General features: G+C 39.7%; 1 protein-coding gene across 1 annotated transcript; it reads left to right on the top strand.

The window, feature by feature from the left end:
• Positions 1 to 7,416: 7,416 nt before the first annotated feature.
• LOC307003619 (uncharacterized protein) lies at positions 7,417 to 11,847 on the top strand. Its single transcript, XM_079622295.1, has 4 exons — positions 7,417 to 7,680; positions 7,881 to 8,503; positions 10,857 to 10,961; positions 11,072 to 11,847. Exons 1-4 carry the CDS (start codon positions 7,455 to 7,457, stop codon positions 11,360 to 11,362), a joined length of 1,245 nt encoding a protein of 414 aa, XP_079478421.1. The 5' UTR covers positions 7,417 to 7,454; the 3' UTR covers positions 11,363 to 11,847.
• The last annotated feature ends 7,381 nt before the right edge of the window (positions 11,848 to 19,228 follow it).

A 19,228-nucleotide genomic window follows, 5' to 3' on the forward strand; every position in this document is an offset into this window, starting at 1 on the left:
GATGTATGAGTTTTATGGCCCGTTAAAAAAAAAAAAAAGTATGATATGTATCGGCCCAAAAAGCACGTCGGCCCACCGGGCATTTTAACCCCCAGAGGGTTAACCGGCAAGGCTTTAAAGCACATGCAATTAATGAACGTTTGAGAACTGCTGTGTCCTGTTCCTCTGCGTAAACATTTAATGTGGGTACTTGTCGCGTTGTACACTGTGCTGTTGAGACGCAGACTGCTTCAATAAGCAAGCAGCAGCTTGCTTGTAGCAAGGATCACAGTGCAAATTTGAACTATATCGATATATGCGATATGGTCTAATTCCATATCCCATTTAAAAATATATCAAAATATTTTTTTATATCGATATATCGCCCAGCCCTACCACGCTGTTCCCTTGGAGGTCGGGGGCAATAACAAAAGAAACAAAAGCCGGCTTATCCAGTATGGAAATACACACTAGAGCTAGAATCTCAGAAAAACAAGCCGATTTCACCTTCAAAATGTAGGCTACGCTTTTAAAGGGGTCATGACATGGGTTTTTTATTTTATTATTATGTTCCCTTAGGTGCAATTATAGTATTACTATAGTTTATTTTACAAAAAACTTTTAAAATGTAGTGATTTATGACCTTTTCCCACCCTGTTTCTCATCCTCTGATTCAAAGTCTGTTTTGGGGGTGTCTCCCCTTTAAGAGTTCAGTGTTAACGCCCACTGTTATGATTGGCTAACGTCAGTGCCTATGCATCAATTATTAACGCCCCCAGCCAGAACCTGTGCGGATTCAGCGTATTTAAAAAGTAGTTTAAAGTTTTAAATACATTACTTACAGTTTGCGTCTTCGTTGTTGAGCCCATAGTCGGCACGGACTTATCTTTGAGCAGCAGTTTTCTGGCAAAGCCAGCATCATTTTGGGATTTGTTCTCAAAACAGTCATCCTTCAAATGTATAGAACAAACGCTTAAACCAACACTGCCGTGACTGAGACGTCCGCAAAAAATAAAGTGCATCCATTTTTCCCTGACGACTGGATCTTTCGCAGCGTATTCAAAGATGTTGTTTGTCCACAGCCAGGAACAGCACATCTGCGTGGCATCGTAATTTCCCTGTACACAGACCCACTCGCTGTCCGTCGACTGAACACTTGTGAGACGCGCGGGCGCGACAATGATACGAAATTAGCGTAGTTGCCTTGCGCTTAAAGCGTAGTTGTCTTGTGCTGGTGGGGGTCATTATGCAAACACTGGTCCGTCACTTCGTACCGTGACGTCACTTCTTACCATGGATCCAGAACGAGCTGTATTTTAGAGCTTGATTAAATAAATGATTCGTTTATAATGGGGAGGAAGTCTTAAGCGATGAAACTTGCAGGACGTTTTAATGGTACAAAGACCTCTTATATACCAAAAGATCAAGGCAAATTTGGTTTCTCATGTCATGACCCCTTTAAATATACCAATACTGCTATCTAAAACATGGAAAGGCTTCTTCGTGATCTCAACTAACAGATTCTGCAAAAAGTGAAACTCACCAATAAAAAAAAAAAAAAAAAAAAACCCGCTTCTTTCTCATTTTGCGCCGCCGACTTGTGTCCCTACTTTCCGTGATCGGTCACATTTATGTGATATAACAATCAAGAAATAACTAAATAATTCAGTTAAATGCTCTGTGTCATATGGTATAACAACATGTCATACGGTAAAATCGTTTGTCTGTATGACATTTTTTGTTTGCCCTTATGACAGTTTTATGCTTTGTCATGCTTTGTCATTTATAACAGGCAGTTGCTTGGCCACCTCCTTCCACCTTTACCATTAACCTTGACTTTTAAACTTTTTATTTCACCTGTAAATCAATATTTGTTCAAATTTTAAATGTATTAAACCTTTTTTGACGTTTGACCATATGACACCCAAATCTGTGACACATGGTAACACTTGGAAAAGGTGAAATTACCTCAAATGTAGGAGCAAAATCTTAAACTTACCTTCAACTTGGCTGGTCTTCAGGGGGTCCTCTGAGTGATGTCATCCAATGTCACATGACTTAAGTCATTAATATTCAGTTCCAAAATGGCTTCTAAACTTTGTTTTACCGTATGACATGAACAATTTGTTTTAGATACTAATGACATTTCTTAAAGGTCTATCTTACGGATACTTTAATATGCTTATCTTAAGACTTGAAAAAATATGCCAAATTAAAAATTTTATCATTTTTAAAAAAAATTAATAATTTTAAATGCAATTGTCTTAAGGCGAGACACTACAGGTGAATAGGGTAATATTTTTAACTAGCAGATATCACCATGAAACTTTCCCAGTTGATTACCTACATTAAGATGAGAAAAAAAATGTATTACAAGTTTTCTGTAATTTAATGTTTAAATATGCAAATTAGGCATTATCTAATAAAATATGCGCTAATTTGCCTATATTTTAAAAAACGAAATCTCAGAATTGGATAAAGCCAGATTCAAAATTATTTTTTCATTGTGTTCACATATTAGATGGGGAAAAAAATACAGAGGGATTTATGGATATCTACTTTTGTTATCCTGTAAATCAGAATATACTGTCAATAGCCTTAAAAAATTTATTCTCGCCATGTTTTTTGGAATAAAATGTTATATAAATCAGGCTAGGAATAATATATTTACAAATCCCTCTGTAATTCTCTTCATAATATAACTAGGTACAAGACTGGAAAGTTTGGTGTGTATAGGTGCTACTGAAGAGGAGATTTCAGACTTGGAGTATGAGAGAAAAGTCATTTTGAGAAAAAGGCATTTAAAGATTTGTAATGTAAAAAATCATACTTTTTTAGTGGAAACAACTATTTACTGACACAATATCTTATCAAATCATTAGCAACAACAATACAAACCACCTAAATCACATCAAAACTTATAAACACAGCATTTATGGCCTTCAACTGAGCAGAAAAACAGTCAAAAACACATCTGAATGTCAGAGCGCGTCACATGATGCATCTGAACGAATCAGGTTGTCAGAAATTGACATCAGCCAATGAGATTTCGCTTTTAGGGTTAAATGCCCATTTTACTTTCCCGATTGGTTACTGATTAAAAGGAAATGACCATCTTTGGATCCGACAGCATTGTACAGAAGAGAGAGAGCTTTACAGACGTGTGCGTGATTAAAAGGAAGAAGAGAGAGATCGCGGAGCAGCGCGTTGATTTAGAACGCCAACTTTTGTTGAATTTCAGAGAAATCTACAGACGCAAATAGACAAAGTGTAGTAAAATAAAGACCTAAAAGTGTATTTTGGACTTTTTTTCAGCACAAGTCTGAAAGACGACATGTTATTGAAGACAAATAGCCCAAAATCTCAAAATTGACCGTGAAAAAAAAAACGATGTTTTTGCCTGCCGTGTCTCGCCTTAAATAACTTTAAGTGAATTCCATTTGACCGTATTACATTACCACATTAATAGTCTAAAAGTTACCTATTTTTGAAATTTTCACACAATTATGAACAGTGAGGAGGACAAATGATGTGAGATTAAAACATATATAATTTTAAACCTATTTTATATAAATATACAATATGTATTGCTCCTGGAAGTGCAAATCAGTGCGGCACGTCACTGACCCACACAGAGCTAGCTAACACGCAGCTTGTAAACATTAACGTTAGCATGATGCTTACCGTGGCAATATCTCGCTTGCGGCAGACGGTGTCTCTCGACAGGGCAAGCAGAGAGGTTTGCATTCACAGACGGCATGGCGGTAGGAATTAACCATCCTCTCACTCTTTAAACCAAGTGAGACCATCTTGGCATCCCCTGAGTGGTAATCCTCCTCCTAGAAATGCGCGCTGCATATTCTCGAGTAGGCGGTTACAGAGCTAGCTGAAAAATCTGCCCGCCTAATCTTGACAAATTGCACCCAGCTTCGGAAGATCCCTTTGTCCTTGGGGAAACAATGGACCCTATGTCCAGTTTTGCTGGAGTTCTTGCACCCGCCACAAACACAGTAATAAACCATTTTGTCTATTTATTATCTACTCTTTCTCTTTCTCTAAGCTATCTGTTATGCTATGATATGCTATCTCTCACTATCTATCTATGCTATGTTATGTTATGATATCAATCTATCTATCTATATCCATATATTTACTTATATCTGACACTGTCACTCTTTCACTAGCTGCTAAGTTACTCTCACTACTTGTCTCACTCTCTCTCAATGGTATCAAGGCGGGCCGCGGGCTTTCGTCTGTCGTCCAAAAGCGAGTACCTCAAGTGACGTCATGCAATGCATTGTGGGAGAAATAAGAATCATCGCTAACCTGTTGCTAACCGCTAAAATATCACCTACTTTTTCTTATTATATTTCTTTTTTGTAATACCCTACAACATCAAATACAATGGATAACGGTTTAAATGTTTATTACCAACTAGAACATTGCCAGAAAAAAAAGAAAAAAAAAACTACACTATGGGCTTTAAATACAGCAAGATAGATATTTTCAATTCTCAAATTCGATTTTTCTCTCTTAAAACAATAAGTTCAGATCTCTGAATGTGTCGTTACATTTAAAGAGCTCTTTTCCAAAACGCGATAAACGGCATTTAAAAAATTTTTTGTTTGTCATGTCATTTTGCTGTGTACTGAACCTATTCACTGCTCCATCAACGTTTCATGCCAAATCGCTATATTTCCTTGTTTAAAATGTACTGCAAGATGCAGTTCCTTTCCAAAACGCGATAAGCGCCGAATCTATTTTTAGCCTAAACGCGATGCATCCTCTCGACCAATCAGAATTCGGTGAGCGTTCTACGCAATCCAACGTGAACAGAGGTTTGTTTATGTTCATTCATTCCTCAAAATGAGTGCTTAAAACTGTGAAAACACTTTTGATGGCCTTGATGAACCAGTGAGACCCTACACCTGGGGGTAGAAAACGCAGTCTGGACAAAGAAAATCAAAAAAAAAGAAGGTTCGTAACTCAGGTGGCGCGTTAATACCAACAGTGGGATGTCAACACAAAGCTGCAGCCAAAGGTTTCTGTCAGGCCGAGAGACTGTCGCCGGACGATCTGATGATAAATTTAAACTATTTTATAACTTCTGCTAAAAATGACATTCGACAATCGAGGAGCAAAAGTCGAATATCGTTCGAAAATCAACATTTTTATTTTATTTTTTATTAATAAACTAGTGTTTTCTGTGTGAACACGCCTATAGAGAGAAATGCATGTAATGGATTACATAATGAGAGTAGGCTAGCCTATTTCTTTTTCGTTGTTAATTGTTTAGTTTAAAGACATTTCAAGCTTTCTATATAGATATATTTCTCATGTCTGTGAGTGTGAGGCATATGCTGAGTTTCGGTTAATTTATGATATGCGCTCCAGTTCACGTGCAATGCAAGTGACCGCCTTCATGTCATGATTATATTGTCTGCTATTTGCTTCTTATTTATTAAATTCAGGCAATTGGTTGATGAAAAAATTATCAAAATTAAGATACAATTTATACAAAACGAAACTCACTTTAAAGAAAGGCTTTCTACAAAACAAAACTTAAGTGGCCAAAATCATGTCTGACCATGTCTCCCGATATAGTGCGCATCCTATCTTAGTCATGCTGTAGACTTTTCATAATCAACATAGATGGGGGAAAAAATAACATTATAATATTTTAACAAATATGAAACAAAATGCACGTATTTAATGGCTACAACACGTATAGTAGGACTGAATATTGTTATAATTAGGCTTACTATCATTACTTTTTTCAGGTTCGGCACCGAATGACTATTAGCCTAAATGTATTACTAAATTATTTGAATGTATTTTTAACATTTTTGTATTTAAGGACTGGTATTTGTATGCTTGTTATTTTAAAATTATTTGTTTTATGTGGACAAATATTAAAGGATTAGTTCACTTTTAAAATGAAAATTCTGTCATCATATACTCACCCTTAAGTTGTTTCAAACCTGTGTGAATTTCTTTCCTCTGCTGAACACAAAGGAAGATATTTAGAAGAATGTCAGTAACCAGACAGTTTTTGGTTCCCATTGACTTCCATAGTATATTTTTTTTCTACTATGGAAGTCAATGGGAACCAAAAACTGTCTGGTTACTGACATTCTTCTAAATATCTTCCTTTGTGTTCAGCAGAGGAAAGAAATTCATACAGGTTTGAAACAACTTAAGGGTGAGTATATGATGACAGAATTTTCACTTTAAAAGTGAACTAATCCTTTAATGTTATTATTTAGTTTATTTGGTTTTAATTTATTTCATGCATTTGCACTTATTTAATTTATATTCATTTATAGTATGAGTCGCTAATTATATATGTTGCATGTTCTCTTGTTTTTTTTTTTAAAGACTTTGAATTTATCATCAACAATATTGTTGTTTGATTTAATAATCATTGTTCAACATGTTCAGACTGAGCAAAAAAAAAAAAACATTTTAATAGAATAAATTGAATATTCACAAAATGTGTGGGTCTAGGTAAAAAACATTTTTTTACTGAAACCTATTGAAATGGATTTATAGCGTTTTGGAAAAGAGCTCCTCATTTGTAAATTCCAGATCACAAAGAAGCTGGCTGGCCATGGACGGGGGATAGCACTCTGGGTGACCTCCATTGGCAACGAGGTCAGCCAGATACTGACCAGTGTCCTGTCGGTGCAGGAGGGGCCAGGACTGGACAGGATGGTGGCTGGTGACATGGAGCGGTACCACCAGGCAGCCGTTCCACCCTGTCTATCGTGGACTGTGGCTGCTGCGTGAGTGAGGGGACAACTAGTAAGCTGCAGACCAGGTTTGGGGAATGGCCAGACCTCCACATACAGCTGGACATCTGGCACTTCATGAGAAGGCTGGCCTTGGGCTGCACCATCGATGCCCATCCCCTCTACCCAACCTTCATGGGATGCCTGTCTGCCTGCATTTTTGAGTGGGATGCGGAGGACCTCAACCTGTTGCGGCTGGCGAATAAACAACAGCTGATGCAGGAGGGTATGCCAGCTATCACTGACCTCCTGGTGGACAGGAGCATCAGTAAAAGGGACCTCAGCCTTTACTGTCATAGGAGGACGCGCAGTGAGGAGGACACCATTCGCCTCATTGATAGACTGCTGCAGGAGCTGGGGGGGGGGGACAAATGGGAGGGACCTTATGGGTGTGCCACTGCTGGATCAAGTGCGCATGGAGCACATCTGGCGTGTGCAGAAACACCATGTCAGGTGCATCCAGGATTTGCCAGAAGTGCCACTCTATATACTGAGGTGGGCACCACCAAAAAGGCGGGGGTCATCCTGACCAGGTATCGCTGTGCCAAAGGGTCCACATCCCTGGAATCTTTTCATTGCCACCTGAACAGGTTCATGCCAGGTTAGTGTCTCACATGTATGATGTCTTAAATAACTGCGATGCATTATTCAGATTGAAAGGCAAGTCCTTTCACAGTGGCATAAATGTTTTGTTCTTCTTCTAGGAACCAGTGCCAATGCAATGAATTTCTAGCTCTACCTCCTGGAAGGCCTAAACAGGTGGAATCAGGATCGGGGGACTGCGGCAGTGACCAGCAAGCCAGCTTCCTTTCTCACCTACTCTGGGGATATGGCTCACTGCGTCAACACCAACAGCCTGTGTTTGGCCAGGATTTTGTGCCAACATTCAGGGCACCTGCCAAATACACTGGTATGTCTTAACCTTATCTGGCTACATTATTTTTAATTTGTGGGTTTTCAATGTTCCAACTAGAGATTGAGTCTATCATTTTATTATTCCCATTAACAAAGCCAACCATACACTGAGTCTGATTACAGTTGCATTATATCTGGACAGAATGCTTTGAATATAATTAGTCATGTATGTGTGGGCTTTTTTTTTTTTCATAGGAGAGCTGCTTGGTGTTGACTATCTCCTGAGTCAGACTGGACAGCCCCTGGTGGTGAATCCCCACTCAGAGGAGACAGAGAACATGCTGGTGGATGTAGATGAAGGCGTGGACGAAGAAGACAAGGGCTTCAGTGAAGACCAGGTTCATGACATTACTGTGTCAAGTCTTACCGATGACCCAAGCTTCTCTGTCTCCTACTGCTTTATGCCCTCCTCTGAGTCTTTCTCCTCCACCACGCCTGCTACCTTCTCTCAGCCTGCAGCAACCCCGTCTCAGCCTGCTGCCTCATCCACCTTGGCTGCTCCCTCCTGCCAGCTCCTGCCAACCCTTACTGCCTCCTCCTCCTCCACCCGGCCCGCTGCCTCATCCACCCGGCCCGCTGCCTCATCCACCCGGCCCGCTGCCTCATCCACCCGGCCCGCTGCCTCATCCACCCGGCCCGCTGCCTCATCCACCCGGCCCGCTGCCTCATCCACCCGGCCCGCTGTCTCATCCACCCGGCCCGCTGCCTCATCCACCTGTCCCGCTGGCTCATCCACCCAGCCTGCTGCCTCGTCCACCCAGTCTGCTGCCTCCTCCATGCCGCAGCCAGGTGCCTCAGCATCTCCTGATGAGTCTGCGGTATGTAAATACTTGGTTAAATGTGCACTGATCTATATAATGACTGGATTGCTCATGACACATTAGTATTCCCTCACATTCAATTGAATTAATAGGAAATCATCTAATTTTAATGTGAAAACATTACCAGTCTCCCTGTACATTCTAAAACCCTGACATACTAAACATTTTTAAACATTTAAATGGTTATTTATTTAAAGTCTGGACTTTCCCCTGCTTATTAAAAGTTACGTAGGGGATATCAGATCTGCTGTCGGTAAAGACACCTTACATTTTTTGTAGCCTGACTTCGTCATACTCATATTCTAGGCAGAATGTGAGTCTTATACTGCTCCATAGGGCTTTGATTATGAGGCGTGTCTTAACCGAACCAGGAAAAAAAACCCTCTGCACTCAATTGAACCTACAACCAATAAGAGCAACGCATAGTTGTCAACAGAGCTCAACTGCACGCACGCTGGAAGAAGTAGTAAATTAAACGATCTTTGCCATTGTTAAAAAAAGAATGTAAGAATTTGCGGAGTACGTACAAGCACTAATAGCATTTTTGAGAGAAATACAAAAGGTGTATGTATACGAACAAGTTCTCCGTTTAGGATTAGATCTCGACAATAAAGCAAATAAATCTTCTCGCATTTGTCGGCCCTGTCTCAACTTTATAACACGGCTGCAACGCGACTTGACTGATTTAAAAAAATGGAAAGACGATGAAAGAGACCAAGCTGAAGAAGCGTGTTCACCTGAGGCTTCAGAGAAAAGAGATCGTGAGCCCATCCCTTCCATTGGTTTTCATTGCGTCTTATCTTCTTAGCGACCATCGGAGACAGCTGATAAATTAAACTTTTGCCGAATCCCGTAGGAAGGACGGCAAACACATCTTTCCGATTGACAAATGCCTTGATTGCAGTTCTCTGTTCGTCTTTTAAAATTGATGCGCTGTCGATTTCTTTTATAACAGACGCGATAGCGGAATCTAAACATCGCAATTCTCCAGCTGCAATCATCTTTGTTGAAAACCAATTCAACTCAACCGCTCTTTGATGACGTGGTGATTACGTAACCGCAGATCATCTGTCCATCATCGATTAAATGCCCTGGCAATTTGATTGGCTTGGCCTTATGGGAGCCGAGCATAATTACTCCTCAACGGATCGAGTCCAGACCGAACTTCCCAACCAAAAAATGTTGTGGGCGGGCTTAGCCTGACTACGTCAGACTTCCTACTTCCGCTAATTTCGTTTCGCTCCTGTAGTTAGTCTGAGATAGCGGCCTATCTTTCAGTTTTCCACCGGCCTTCAGACGGCCGGGCCAATCAACGAACAGAGGGCGGGCTGAGAGCCGTGACGTAGACGCTAAGCGCCGAGTTTTACATTGTAGGTCAGAGAAATCGAAAACCGAAACGAGACACGGGATGCAATTCGCTCTGTTATGGTGAACCAGTGCCGTCGCTCCCACCACGCGCTGTGCGTAGGGCACCAAGAGCTGAAGGGGCACCAAAAAATTGCGTTCCGGGAGTCTCCCGCATATTGATAGCGGCTCATTGACGCCCGCGAATTAGTTAAAATCTCCTGAATCTAGAGCGATCGCGCCCGCGAGACAGAGACTGTGCTCCAAACCGTGTAGCGCGTGCACGTCAGAGAGGGAGAGAGAGCAAGAGACCGCGCACGTGCCTCATGAAGCTTCTCGGGGTAGAGGGCATCATAAAGGAATTATGCTTAGGGCACCAAAATGGCTAGCAGCGGCACTGGCTGTGTTTAAAAGATCTAATCCTAAATTTGAGATTTGGCTACAAATATTTTTTTGTTTCACTCTGTCAAAAATAAGTTTAGAGGTCGTGATTGTACCGTGGATGCGTAGATTAACTTCGCATAATCTGCAAAAGTCGTTTACAGCCATGTTCACTCCGGTATTTCGCTCGCATCATCATGTGTTTACAGTGGAAGTTCGATCATAGATTTGAGTTCGATGCATGATGTCTGTGGTTCGATGCGGCTGTACAGGCGCATAACATACGTCCTAACTAAACTTATCTGATTGGCTTACGGGTAACCAATGATTTTAAACTTCAGACAAGCGCCCCCTAGCGAGAGAGAAAACACTTCTCTATTATGCCATTCCAGACTCTGTCTACGAAGCAAAGTGAAGTAGCAGAGTCTGGTATTACCAGGCTAGTTCGGGCTGGCACCCAGGCTACATTTTTTGTATTACAAATGTCTAAATTATTGTCACAGTCTGCTGACATTTTAGAATGCAATAATCAATCCTGGCATTTATATAGACCAGTGTATATGCATCTGCTTTTTGTCCCATTTCACTGTCCTCATATGGTTGCTCATATCTTTATTTTTTTCAGGCTGCGGATGACTTTAGTTTGCCAGTCCTGGACAGGGTCGACAGCCTGGCGGAGTGTCTTGTGGAGCTCAGGAACCATCCCTCTCTGGCACTCACTAACCAGCAGGTAAGGATCATTCAACTTTTTCTACTTTCCCTCTTTGACTTGTCATACATGTTTACACTTGCTTGTTTCTTTTCTCATTTGCTCTGTATTATATGCTCTTCTCTGCTTAGGTGAGCAATATAGTTGCTCTTTGGCTGAACCTGATGGACTACGACAAGCAGAGAGTTGTGTTTTCTCCCAGACACAAGAGCAGGCTGGATACTGGGAGGTTCAGGTCCCCCAAGAATTGGCAGGAGTTCACTCCAGGGGTGGAGAGTGTGAAGAGGCACGCACTCACCACCACCACTGCCCCACTTGCCCAGTGGCCAGATTGTTCTCGCCTGATTGAGACTATTTTCGTCAGGCTCTGTGCCATCCACCGGAGTCCCAAGAAGAAGGGGACTGGCACAGTGTCCAGATAGGACCTCATCCTGGGGGACTACAGGAAAATCAGGCAGTGCATTCTGGCCAATGCAACAGTAATGCAGCAGACCTGCATCCAGCTGGTGGACGTGAGCCACACCACCTTGGTTCAGTGGCACAACAGCCGGGTAAAAAAACAGGACAATGCGGTAGTGATGCAGGGGCTGGAACTGCCTAGCCGCTTGTCTGTGGCTGCTGACCCTCTGCTCCCTGCCCATGTGCACCCCCTCAGCCAGGCCCGGCTCACCAGTACCACCTACCAAGTAGCACTGTGGGCCAAGAGGAAGAGGAATATCCCTTCAGCCCCAGTAGTTTTGGCACCAGCAGCTGAGACACCACCAACCCAGCGGTAACTCTTTCCTGCTCCACCCCCAGACACTCAACTCCTGATGTTCAGGGGCCCTTCACAGGGGCACGTCCTGGTTGCTGCTCCACAGGCTCTCGGGGTCAGTCTCTCCTCTGTCCCTCCTGCTCCAATTCGAAAACTGACCCGAAAAGTGCAGCACAACACGTGCAAGAAATGCGGGCAGTTCAGAACAGCAGAGACTGGGCACAGCCAGTATAAGGACATTGTTTACTGCCCATCAGTAGAGACAGTGCCAACAGAGCAGTGGTTGGAGGATATAAAATAAGTGAATGTATTTGTATACTTCTTGTAAATAGTTATCTTTGTATATAGTTATCCTTGTATATAGTTCTCAATTTCCTGTTCTATTGCACTTTTTTTTTTTTATATGACAATAAAATGTAAGTTTGGTATTTTGATCATAAATGCTTCTCTCCTTGTTTTTTGTGTTTTCCTTTACTATAGTATAATTTAAAATATATAGTTACTTGTGAACTATACTTTTTGTTGTAATGGATGCATTCAGTAATAAAATAATTTACTAGTTTACAATAGTTTTTAGAAAATAAATGAAGCAGAAATATTTGTAAAACTATAGTATAATTTACTATAATCAGTTATCTATCTGATTATTATCAATCTAGAATCAGTTATATATATATCATTAGTAGCAGCAGTGGGATTCGAACCACCAACCTTGTGACCAGCTTTACTGCCATATAAATGTATAGGAAGAAACAAAAAAACAGTTTTTGCGATAATTTATGACAAACGTAGACATGTTGGGGGGACAAAGTCATAAAAAAATCTCTTCTCTTTTCCTCTCTTTCCTTACATCTATATTGAGATTGGATGATGACACAGCGTTCTTCAGAGACCTCTATAACTTAGTTATAACCGAGAAAAGTAAGTAATAAATCATTTTTCTACTTCTGTTTGCTATAGTTAAGTCAAGTTACATTTATTCATATAGTGCTTTTTACAATACAGATTGTTTCAAACAGGGTTCCTGCACAATTTAAAAGTAAAATTTAAGGCTTTAAGACCTGAAGAAATCAAAATTAATACCATACATTGGGGGTGCGCAATATTGACAAAAATATGTCTTGTTTTGTTGATAATAATTAGATGATATTTTACTGATTTTGTACTGGTACCATGGCTGGTTTAGGCCTGTTGCTGACAGCAGACTCGCAAAGATATTCATATTTTTTATATTCTATGCAGTGGTCAGTTTACAGTAATGACTGAAATTAACATTTTTATTAAGGGGCAATATTTGCCATCTTAAATTGATTTCCAGGGGCATTTTCACCTATATATGGAATTTTTTTCTAAACGTATTTAGAGGTATTCATCACCTTTTATGTCAAATTCTAACATTCAAATTAAATTATATTAGAATAAGACAGTACCACTGTCAAATTAAATCATTAAATTAAAATCCATCCTTGCAGTGCAGAGGTGACAGAAGCGGCATCCGAACTGGCATTACTTCATTTACACTTAATTTGCAATTGCATAAATAAAGCTATTCAATATTTAAATATGAAATGATTTATAATTTTAACATTTTAATTAAAAGATACTTTAAATATGAAACTAAAACCACCAGTAGGTGGGCGGCAAGTCACTGTCTTAATAAGCGAGTTGTTGGAATTATTCAACCGATTTGTTCAAACGGCCGATTCATTCAGAAAAACAAGTGATTGTTCATTGAATCAAATGATTCGTTCGCGGATTTCAGTAAAAAAAATAATCGCTGTCTGTTGGACTACGGTTTCATTATGAAATTGTCGTCTGCGATATAAAGTGAAAATTGACAATATTGTGTCCAAAAAGTAACTCACAATGTTAACTTTATTGTTAATTTAACTGTTGTATAAAATAAAAAGCACATTTGCAATTGTGCACAGGAAAACGGCACTCTTGCTCATGTGATATTCTAATATAACAACACAATATGATATAAATATAAGACAAAAACTCATTTGGGGACATATCTATAACTGCACTGACACATCACGCAGTGAAAGCAGCATGAGAGACAAACGCGATGTCAGCTCGCAGTGCCTCGTACAGTTAAAACAATGATTACAATATCATCATAGTAGACAATATCGCACACTCCTAAGCACATAAAGAATGAACTTACAATTGAACTAACATTTACTCGTTCTCTTATCCTCTCCTCTCGCGTGCAGGAGACAGACGTAGGCTAATACGCTGCCGTAAATTACGTGAATTGTCACGTGAGCAAGCAAATCCACAAAGATAAAATAATAAAAATAATACGTACGCTAATTAGATAGTTTTAATTTGGAAAGCATTTAGATACATCAAAGTGTCATCTAAAATGTAAGACCTTTCATAAGTAAAAATAAGACTTTTTAAGATTTTTGTATGGCCTTAAATAAATATTTTTTTTGAATTTAAGACCTTTTAAGACTTTTTAAGGATCCGCGGGAACCCTGTTCAAAGCAGCGTTATAGAGATAACAGGAAAATAATGCAAAAAATTTGTTTCCAGAAGAAAATAACGTCAGTCCTGCTTAAAGGTACAATATGCAATATTTTCTGCCGCTAGAGGGCGCTACATTCCAAACAACAACAACAGCGTAGCTTGATGACGATGTTAAGGAGTGTGGAATGATGGGAACTGTCATTTTTAACTCCACCGTAGATGTAAATCAGTCAGATGGGAATCTAAAAATCATGTTCATGGATAAGGTAAAGTTCTATTTTTATAAATGTTGTGTTTAATGACATGCTTTTATGTAATTAAAATGAATTAACCGCAAGAAAAGTAAGGTTTAAAGCTACAGTATGTAAGATTTTAAGCCACAAGCTGTTTCCAACAATAACAAAGGCGAAGCTTGATGACGCTATGAAGGAGAGTGGAACGATGGGAGATGTCGTTTTCAACATCCAGAGACGTATGGAATTAATGAACCATGATCACGGATGAGGTAATTTATTAGTTTTTGTATGACCTGTACGTCTGAACTTGAAATTTTATGTCATGATAATGAATTAACTACAAGGAACGCGAAATGTTATGCTATATTATCCTGTTACAGCTATTTGTCAAATGATTTGTTAGGTTAATGCTGTGTAGTTTTAGGATGTTTATAGTTAATGAAGTTTTGTTTTACGTGTTCAAACCAATCGTAGTAAAATTTAATTTGAACGGACATTTGCAAGTAATGGCTTAATATTTTTTAACAACAGAAATCCGATTGTATTTAATTGCACTGCCATAATCTCGGTCACGGACTGGCCGGCCAATGCGGGCCGGCCCACCTGATACACAAATATATTAAAATAATGACGGAAATCATAATAGGCTATTACATGCGTGGGTGCGGGGACGCGGCCGACAATTTTCTATAATTTATAATGTTGATATATTGGATCACGATAGTGTCGTGGGCTAGTGTGCCATCATATATCGTGGGAGACCCGAGTTCATGTCCCAGCTAGAGGAACTTTACTGATTTTGTCCCCCTTCTCCCTCTCTCCACCGATATTTATCCTTGTTTTATTCCTCCGTTTGTCACAAATTCTGCATGTATCCCCAAATGGGCGCTTACGTTTTGTTGGCACTTCAATACTCGAAATCAATTCACCAAGTTATATGTCGAAAACCAGTAAATAACAAATAAAATTAGCATCAATATGCACTTTTTGTTTACATAAACATTAAAATAATAACATTAAATATGATGGCCAGATTTTAAAAGTGTGTCTTGCAACATGTCAACAAGCCTTTAAATAATTATTTATATAAAGAATGAGACAAAAAAGATAAGCTAATGTGCATTGTAAATGTCAGTAATTTATCTTTTATTATTAATAGTAAAATTTGGTCCGATTTTCCCGTGGCGTCTGTCGTTGCTATGCAACCATGCACTGCACTCTCCACAACGACAAAGAAGGTTTAGTAGCTAATGAATTTTCACCACCGAAAAATGCTTGCTGTAGCTCTGCTACAGATTTATTTACGGAGAAGAGAAAAACACCCGTAGTGTTTGGGTGCACCCCCATCCTTGTTGACTGAGCTTTCAAACCGCATTTCCACTGGCGGGCCAAAAGCGGGCCTGCTAGTGCGTGCCACTGCCAGGGCCAGTCGCGTTTCCTTCCACTGTCACTTCGGGGCTTGATCGAGCCTCGTCGGGCTGGAAATAAATGAGCGTGTCGCTTCAATTAAGAGCGCGCTTCATCGCACCTACATTTGAATGAACTTGAGCGTGCAAAATGCAATATGTGAACGGCCCTTGGCGAGCTACCTCCAATCAGGACACGAGCTGCTGGTAGCTCGCGAGCGACGTGTTGGAGACCCCTGTAGAGCTCCGCTTTTGTGGGCTACGATTCAATACTTTTTTGCTACTTTGTAATAACTTTCTGCGGCCAGCGTTTCTGGAAATGAACGAGGGTAAAACCTTTTTTAGACCTGACTAAATGAAATTTAAGACCTCGGATGAAAATCTGGCCGTTTTTAAGACATTTTAAGGCCTTAAATTTAAAGTTCAGAATTTTAGACATTTTTTAAGACCCCGCGGAAACCCTGGTAATGCTCAGTGTCACTTGCAAAATAGTAAAACCAACATCGTGGAAAAGAAATCGTGATAAAATCGTGAAATGATACATGCTATATTTATTTACATGGCCATAAACACCAGACGTGATAACCAATGTCAATAAACTAAACACAAGCCTAAAGCAATAACACTTTCCTTACATAAACATAACTATTACCAAATGCTACATTTGGAATATATAAAATTGACCCGTACGTTTATGGAACTTGTCCTTGTCGACAGAACCAGCTGCAATCTGTAAAGAATAATTGTGTTCCATAACACCTGCACAAAACAAGCTAACGTTTGTTGCTTGATAGACGCTACAACCAAAGAACGTATATTGACAAGAAGTGAAAGCCAATAGAACGTTCCATTGCAACACCAGCGCCCAGCAGCAGCCCTACGTTTCCGCCATTTTGGGGTGAAAGCGACTCGGCAGTCCACTACTAGTGATGTGTCGTTCGCGAAGGAGCCAAAAGAGCCGGACTTCCCATCACTATCCACTAGCTTCTTGCTGTCGCTATGGCAATATCAGCTGCTTTATATATAAAAAAAGTACATTAAAGATCAAATCCTAACTGAATGATGACAACATGTACAATCACTAGACTAGTGATCATCAAATCCCGTTTAACAGTTTATTTCACAGACTTAGACAAGTCTTCTTTTCCCCACAAAACCTGCAGTTTGGTTTGACATTCTTTGAAGTTCAAGTATTAGCATTTCAAACACTGAATTAATACCAATATATAAGTTGCATGCCATAAAGGCCAAATTTACCTGTCAGGGTCTTTGGGAAACCGATGAGAGGGAAGATTTGTACTGCACTGATAGTTTTTGCAGTTTATTGCCGAGCTGGTTTCTTTTATTCCACTTGGACTTCGTTGTCATTCTGTTTGTTTATGTGTAACTGTTACGGTAACTGTTATCTGTGCTGTTGTCCAGTAACTCCAGTTGGAATCTTCACCCCAAAATGGCGGCCGCGCCACCTAGTGGCTGTTACCCAGAAAGCATCAGAGTTTCGCCTCTTGTTCTTCTATACTCTTTGCTACAACTACAACAACTTCCGCATTTGTCCAGGACTCCACACAGTACGAGCGGAAACCGAGGGTAACGCGGATATGACGCCACTGCATGGCGACTCCCAGCTCACATGCCCCGTTTTCTTGGTTAAAATCGCAATTTTCTCACGATTTAAAAATAGTTGGAAACATTTGGGATATTGTAAGTAATCAACTTAACAAAATATATAACACTGGCCTTGTGATTTTGGGATATTTTAATGCAAAAATATTACATATTTTACCTTTAAGTAAGTTCAATGATGTTTCATTTTTGTTTAAAAAAAGTTATTAATTCAGTTAATTCACGTGTATAATATATATATATAGCCGCTCTGGAGTAAACTGTGATGTCATCGTCCAGCTCAGTTCAGTTCTTGTATAATAGTGTCAATGCAGGCAGATCACAATTAATGTTGAATATTAAATAAAATGTTATATTCTCAATTGGTCATATATTTGTTACATTTTCATCCCTTACACAAAGATGTTTTGTCGAGTGTTTCCTTAGCAATCAGTAGTAAGTTAATAACCTAACATTCTGATGAGAATTTTGAATGAAATCATTAAATTCATGTTAATACTTTATTTTGTGAGATGTAATTAGGAATCTGTGTTCTGGATGCTAGGTCTGTCTGTCGCGATGGTTACGTATTTTTACTTTAGTAAAAGTAATTGTCTTTATAATAGGGATGCACCGAATACAGGATTCGGCCTAATACTGGGGGTTTTAAAGGGGTTCGGTTTTTGCCGAACCTTAGAATTGTTTTCCACCGAACCGAATCCTTGCTTGCAATACGCGCGCTACGATAGTCGACGTCACGCTGCCGTTGATTACGGGAAAGTGTCTACATAGTGCAACGTGTCAGGAAGAAAAATAGGGATACCGGTAACTTAGCTCACAGCTAAAGTTATAGCAGAGGCCAGACATACTCACGGAGGCGATTGGCATCTTACAACTCGCACTTTATTCCCCAATCGAACTCATGTAACTGTCTGTCACACGTTTCACCATCCACAGCGTTACTTAATAAAATAAGATAAAAATGAGCATCAAACAGAAATAACCCCATAGGGTATCGAGGTGCATACAGACTGCACTCACTGCAGACAGTTCAACAGGGCGCGCGCAGCTCTTAAAGGGGCCACACCTTATTTCCACTCGTTACAGTAGGTGACCATTCGAATGTTGTAGGCTGTGAGAAAGTGAAAATGGAACTCGTGAGCAGAAAAGGTGTTGTTTGGCTGTACTTTCAGTCAAAAGAAGGCAATTCGAGTCAAGCTACATGTTCAATTTGTAATGACGATTTGTCTCGTGGTGGCCCTAAACAATATACAACATCACAGCTGTTAATGCATAATGTTGCTTATTCTTTTTTTACAGTTAAAATAAAATAAAATAAAATGAAAAATCCACTGTGGACGTTGTTTACTTCATTGATGTGTTTACTGTGTTAATGGACTGAGGATGGGAGTAGGATTCGGTATTGGTTTCGGATTCGGCAGAATCTTAACCAGTGGATTCGGTATTCGGCCGAACCCCAAAAATCTGGATTCGGTGCATCCCTAACTTTAAACTGGTCATGTGATCACGGTTTGCCTCTAATCTTACATATTAAACACCATTTAGTCAGTTTGAAGTTCTGTTTAAAAAAAAAAAAAAACATCTTATAGTTGTAGATATATAGTTATCCCTAAGAAAATTAACCATGGTTTTACTATAGTAAAATTGTAGTAACCATGTTTTTTGGCGGATTGATAACCATAGTTTTGATTAGACCATGGTTAGACTATAGTTAGTGTAGCAAAACCATGGTTAATTTGTGTTACCATGGTTTAACTATATGAGCCAGATGTTTCATCTGTACTAAAATAA

The sequence above is a fragment of the Phoxinus phoxinus genome (assembly GCF_949152265.1).
Source record: "Phoxinus phoxinus genome assembly, chromosome: 9".
In the NCBI taxonomy this organism is placed as follows: Eukaryota; Metazoa; Chordata; class Actinopteri; order Cypriniformes; family Leuciscidae; genus Phoxinus; species Phoxinus phoxinus.

Coding starts and splice junctions, on each gene's coding strand:
- LOC307003619 (XM_079622295.1), top strand. CDS start 7,455: ATGTTTTGTTCTTCTTCTAGGAACCAGTGCCAATGCAATGAATTTCTA. Junction 8,504..10,856: donor CATCTCCTGATGAGTCTGCG/GTATGTAAATAC, acceptor TATTTTTTTCAG/GCTGCGGATGACTTTAGTTT. Junction 10,962..11,071: donor TGGCACTCACTAACCAGCAG/GTAAGGATCATT, acceptor TTCTCTGCTTAG/GTGAGCAATATAGTTGCTCT.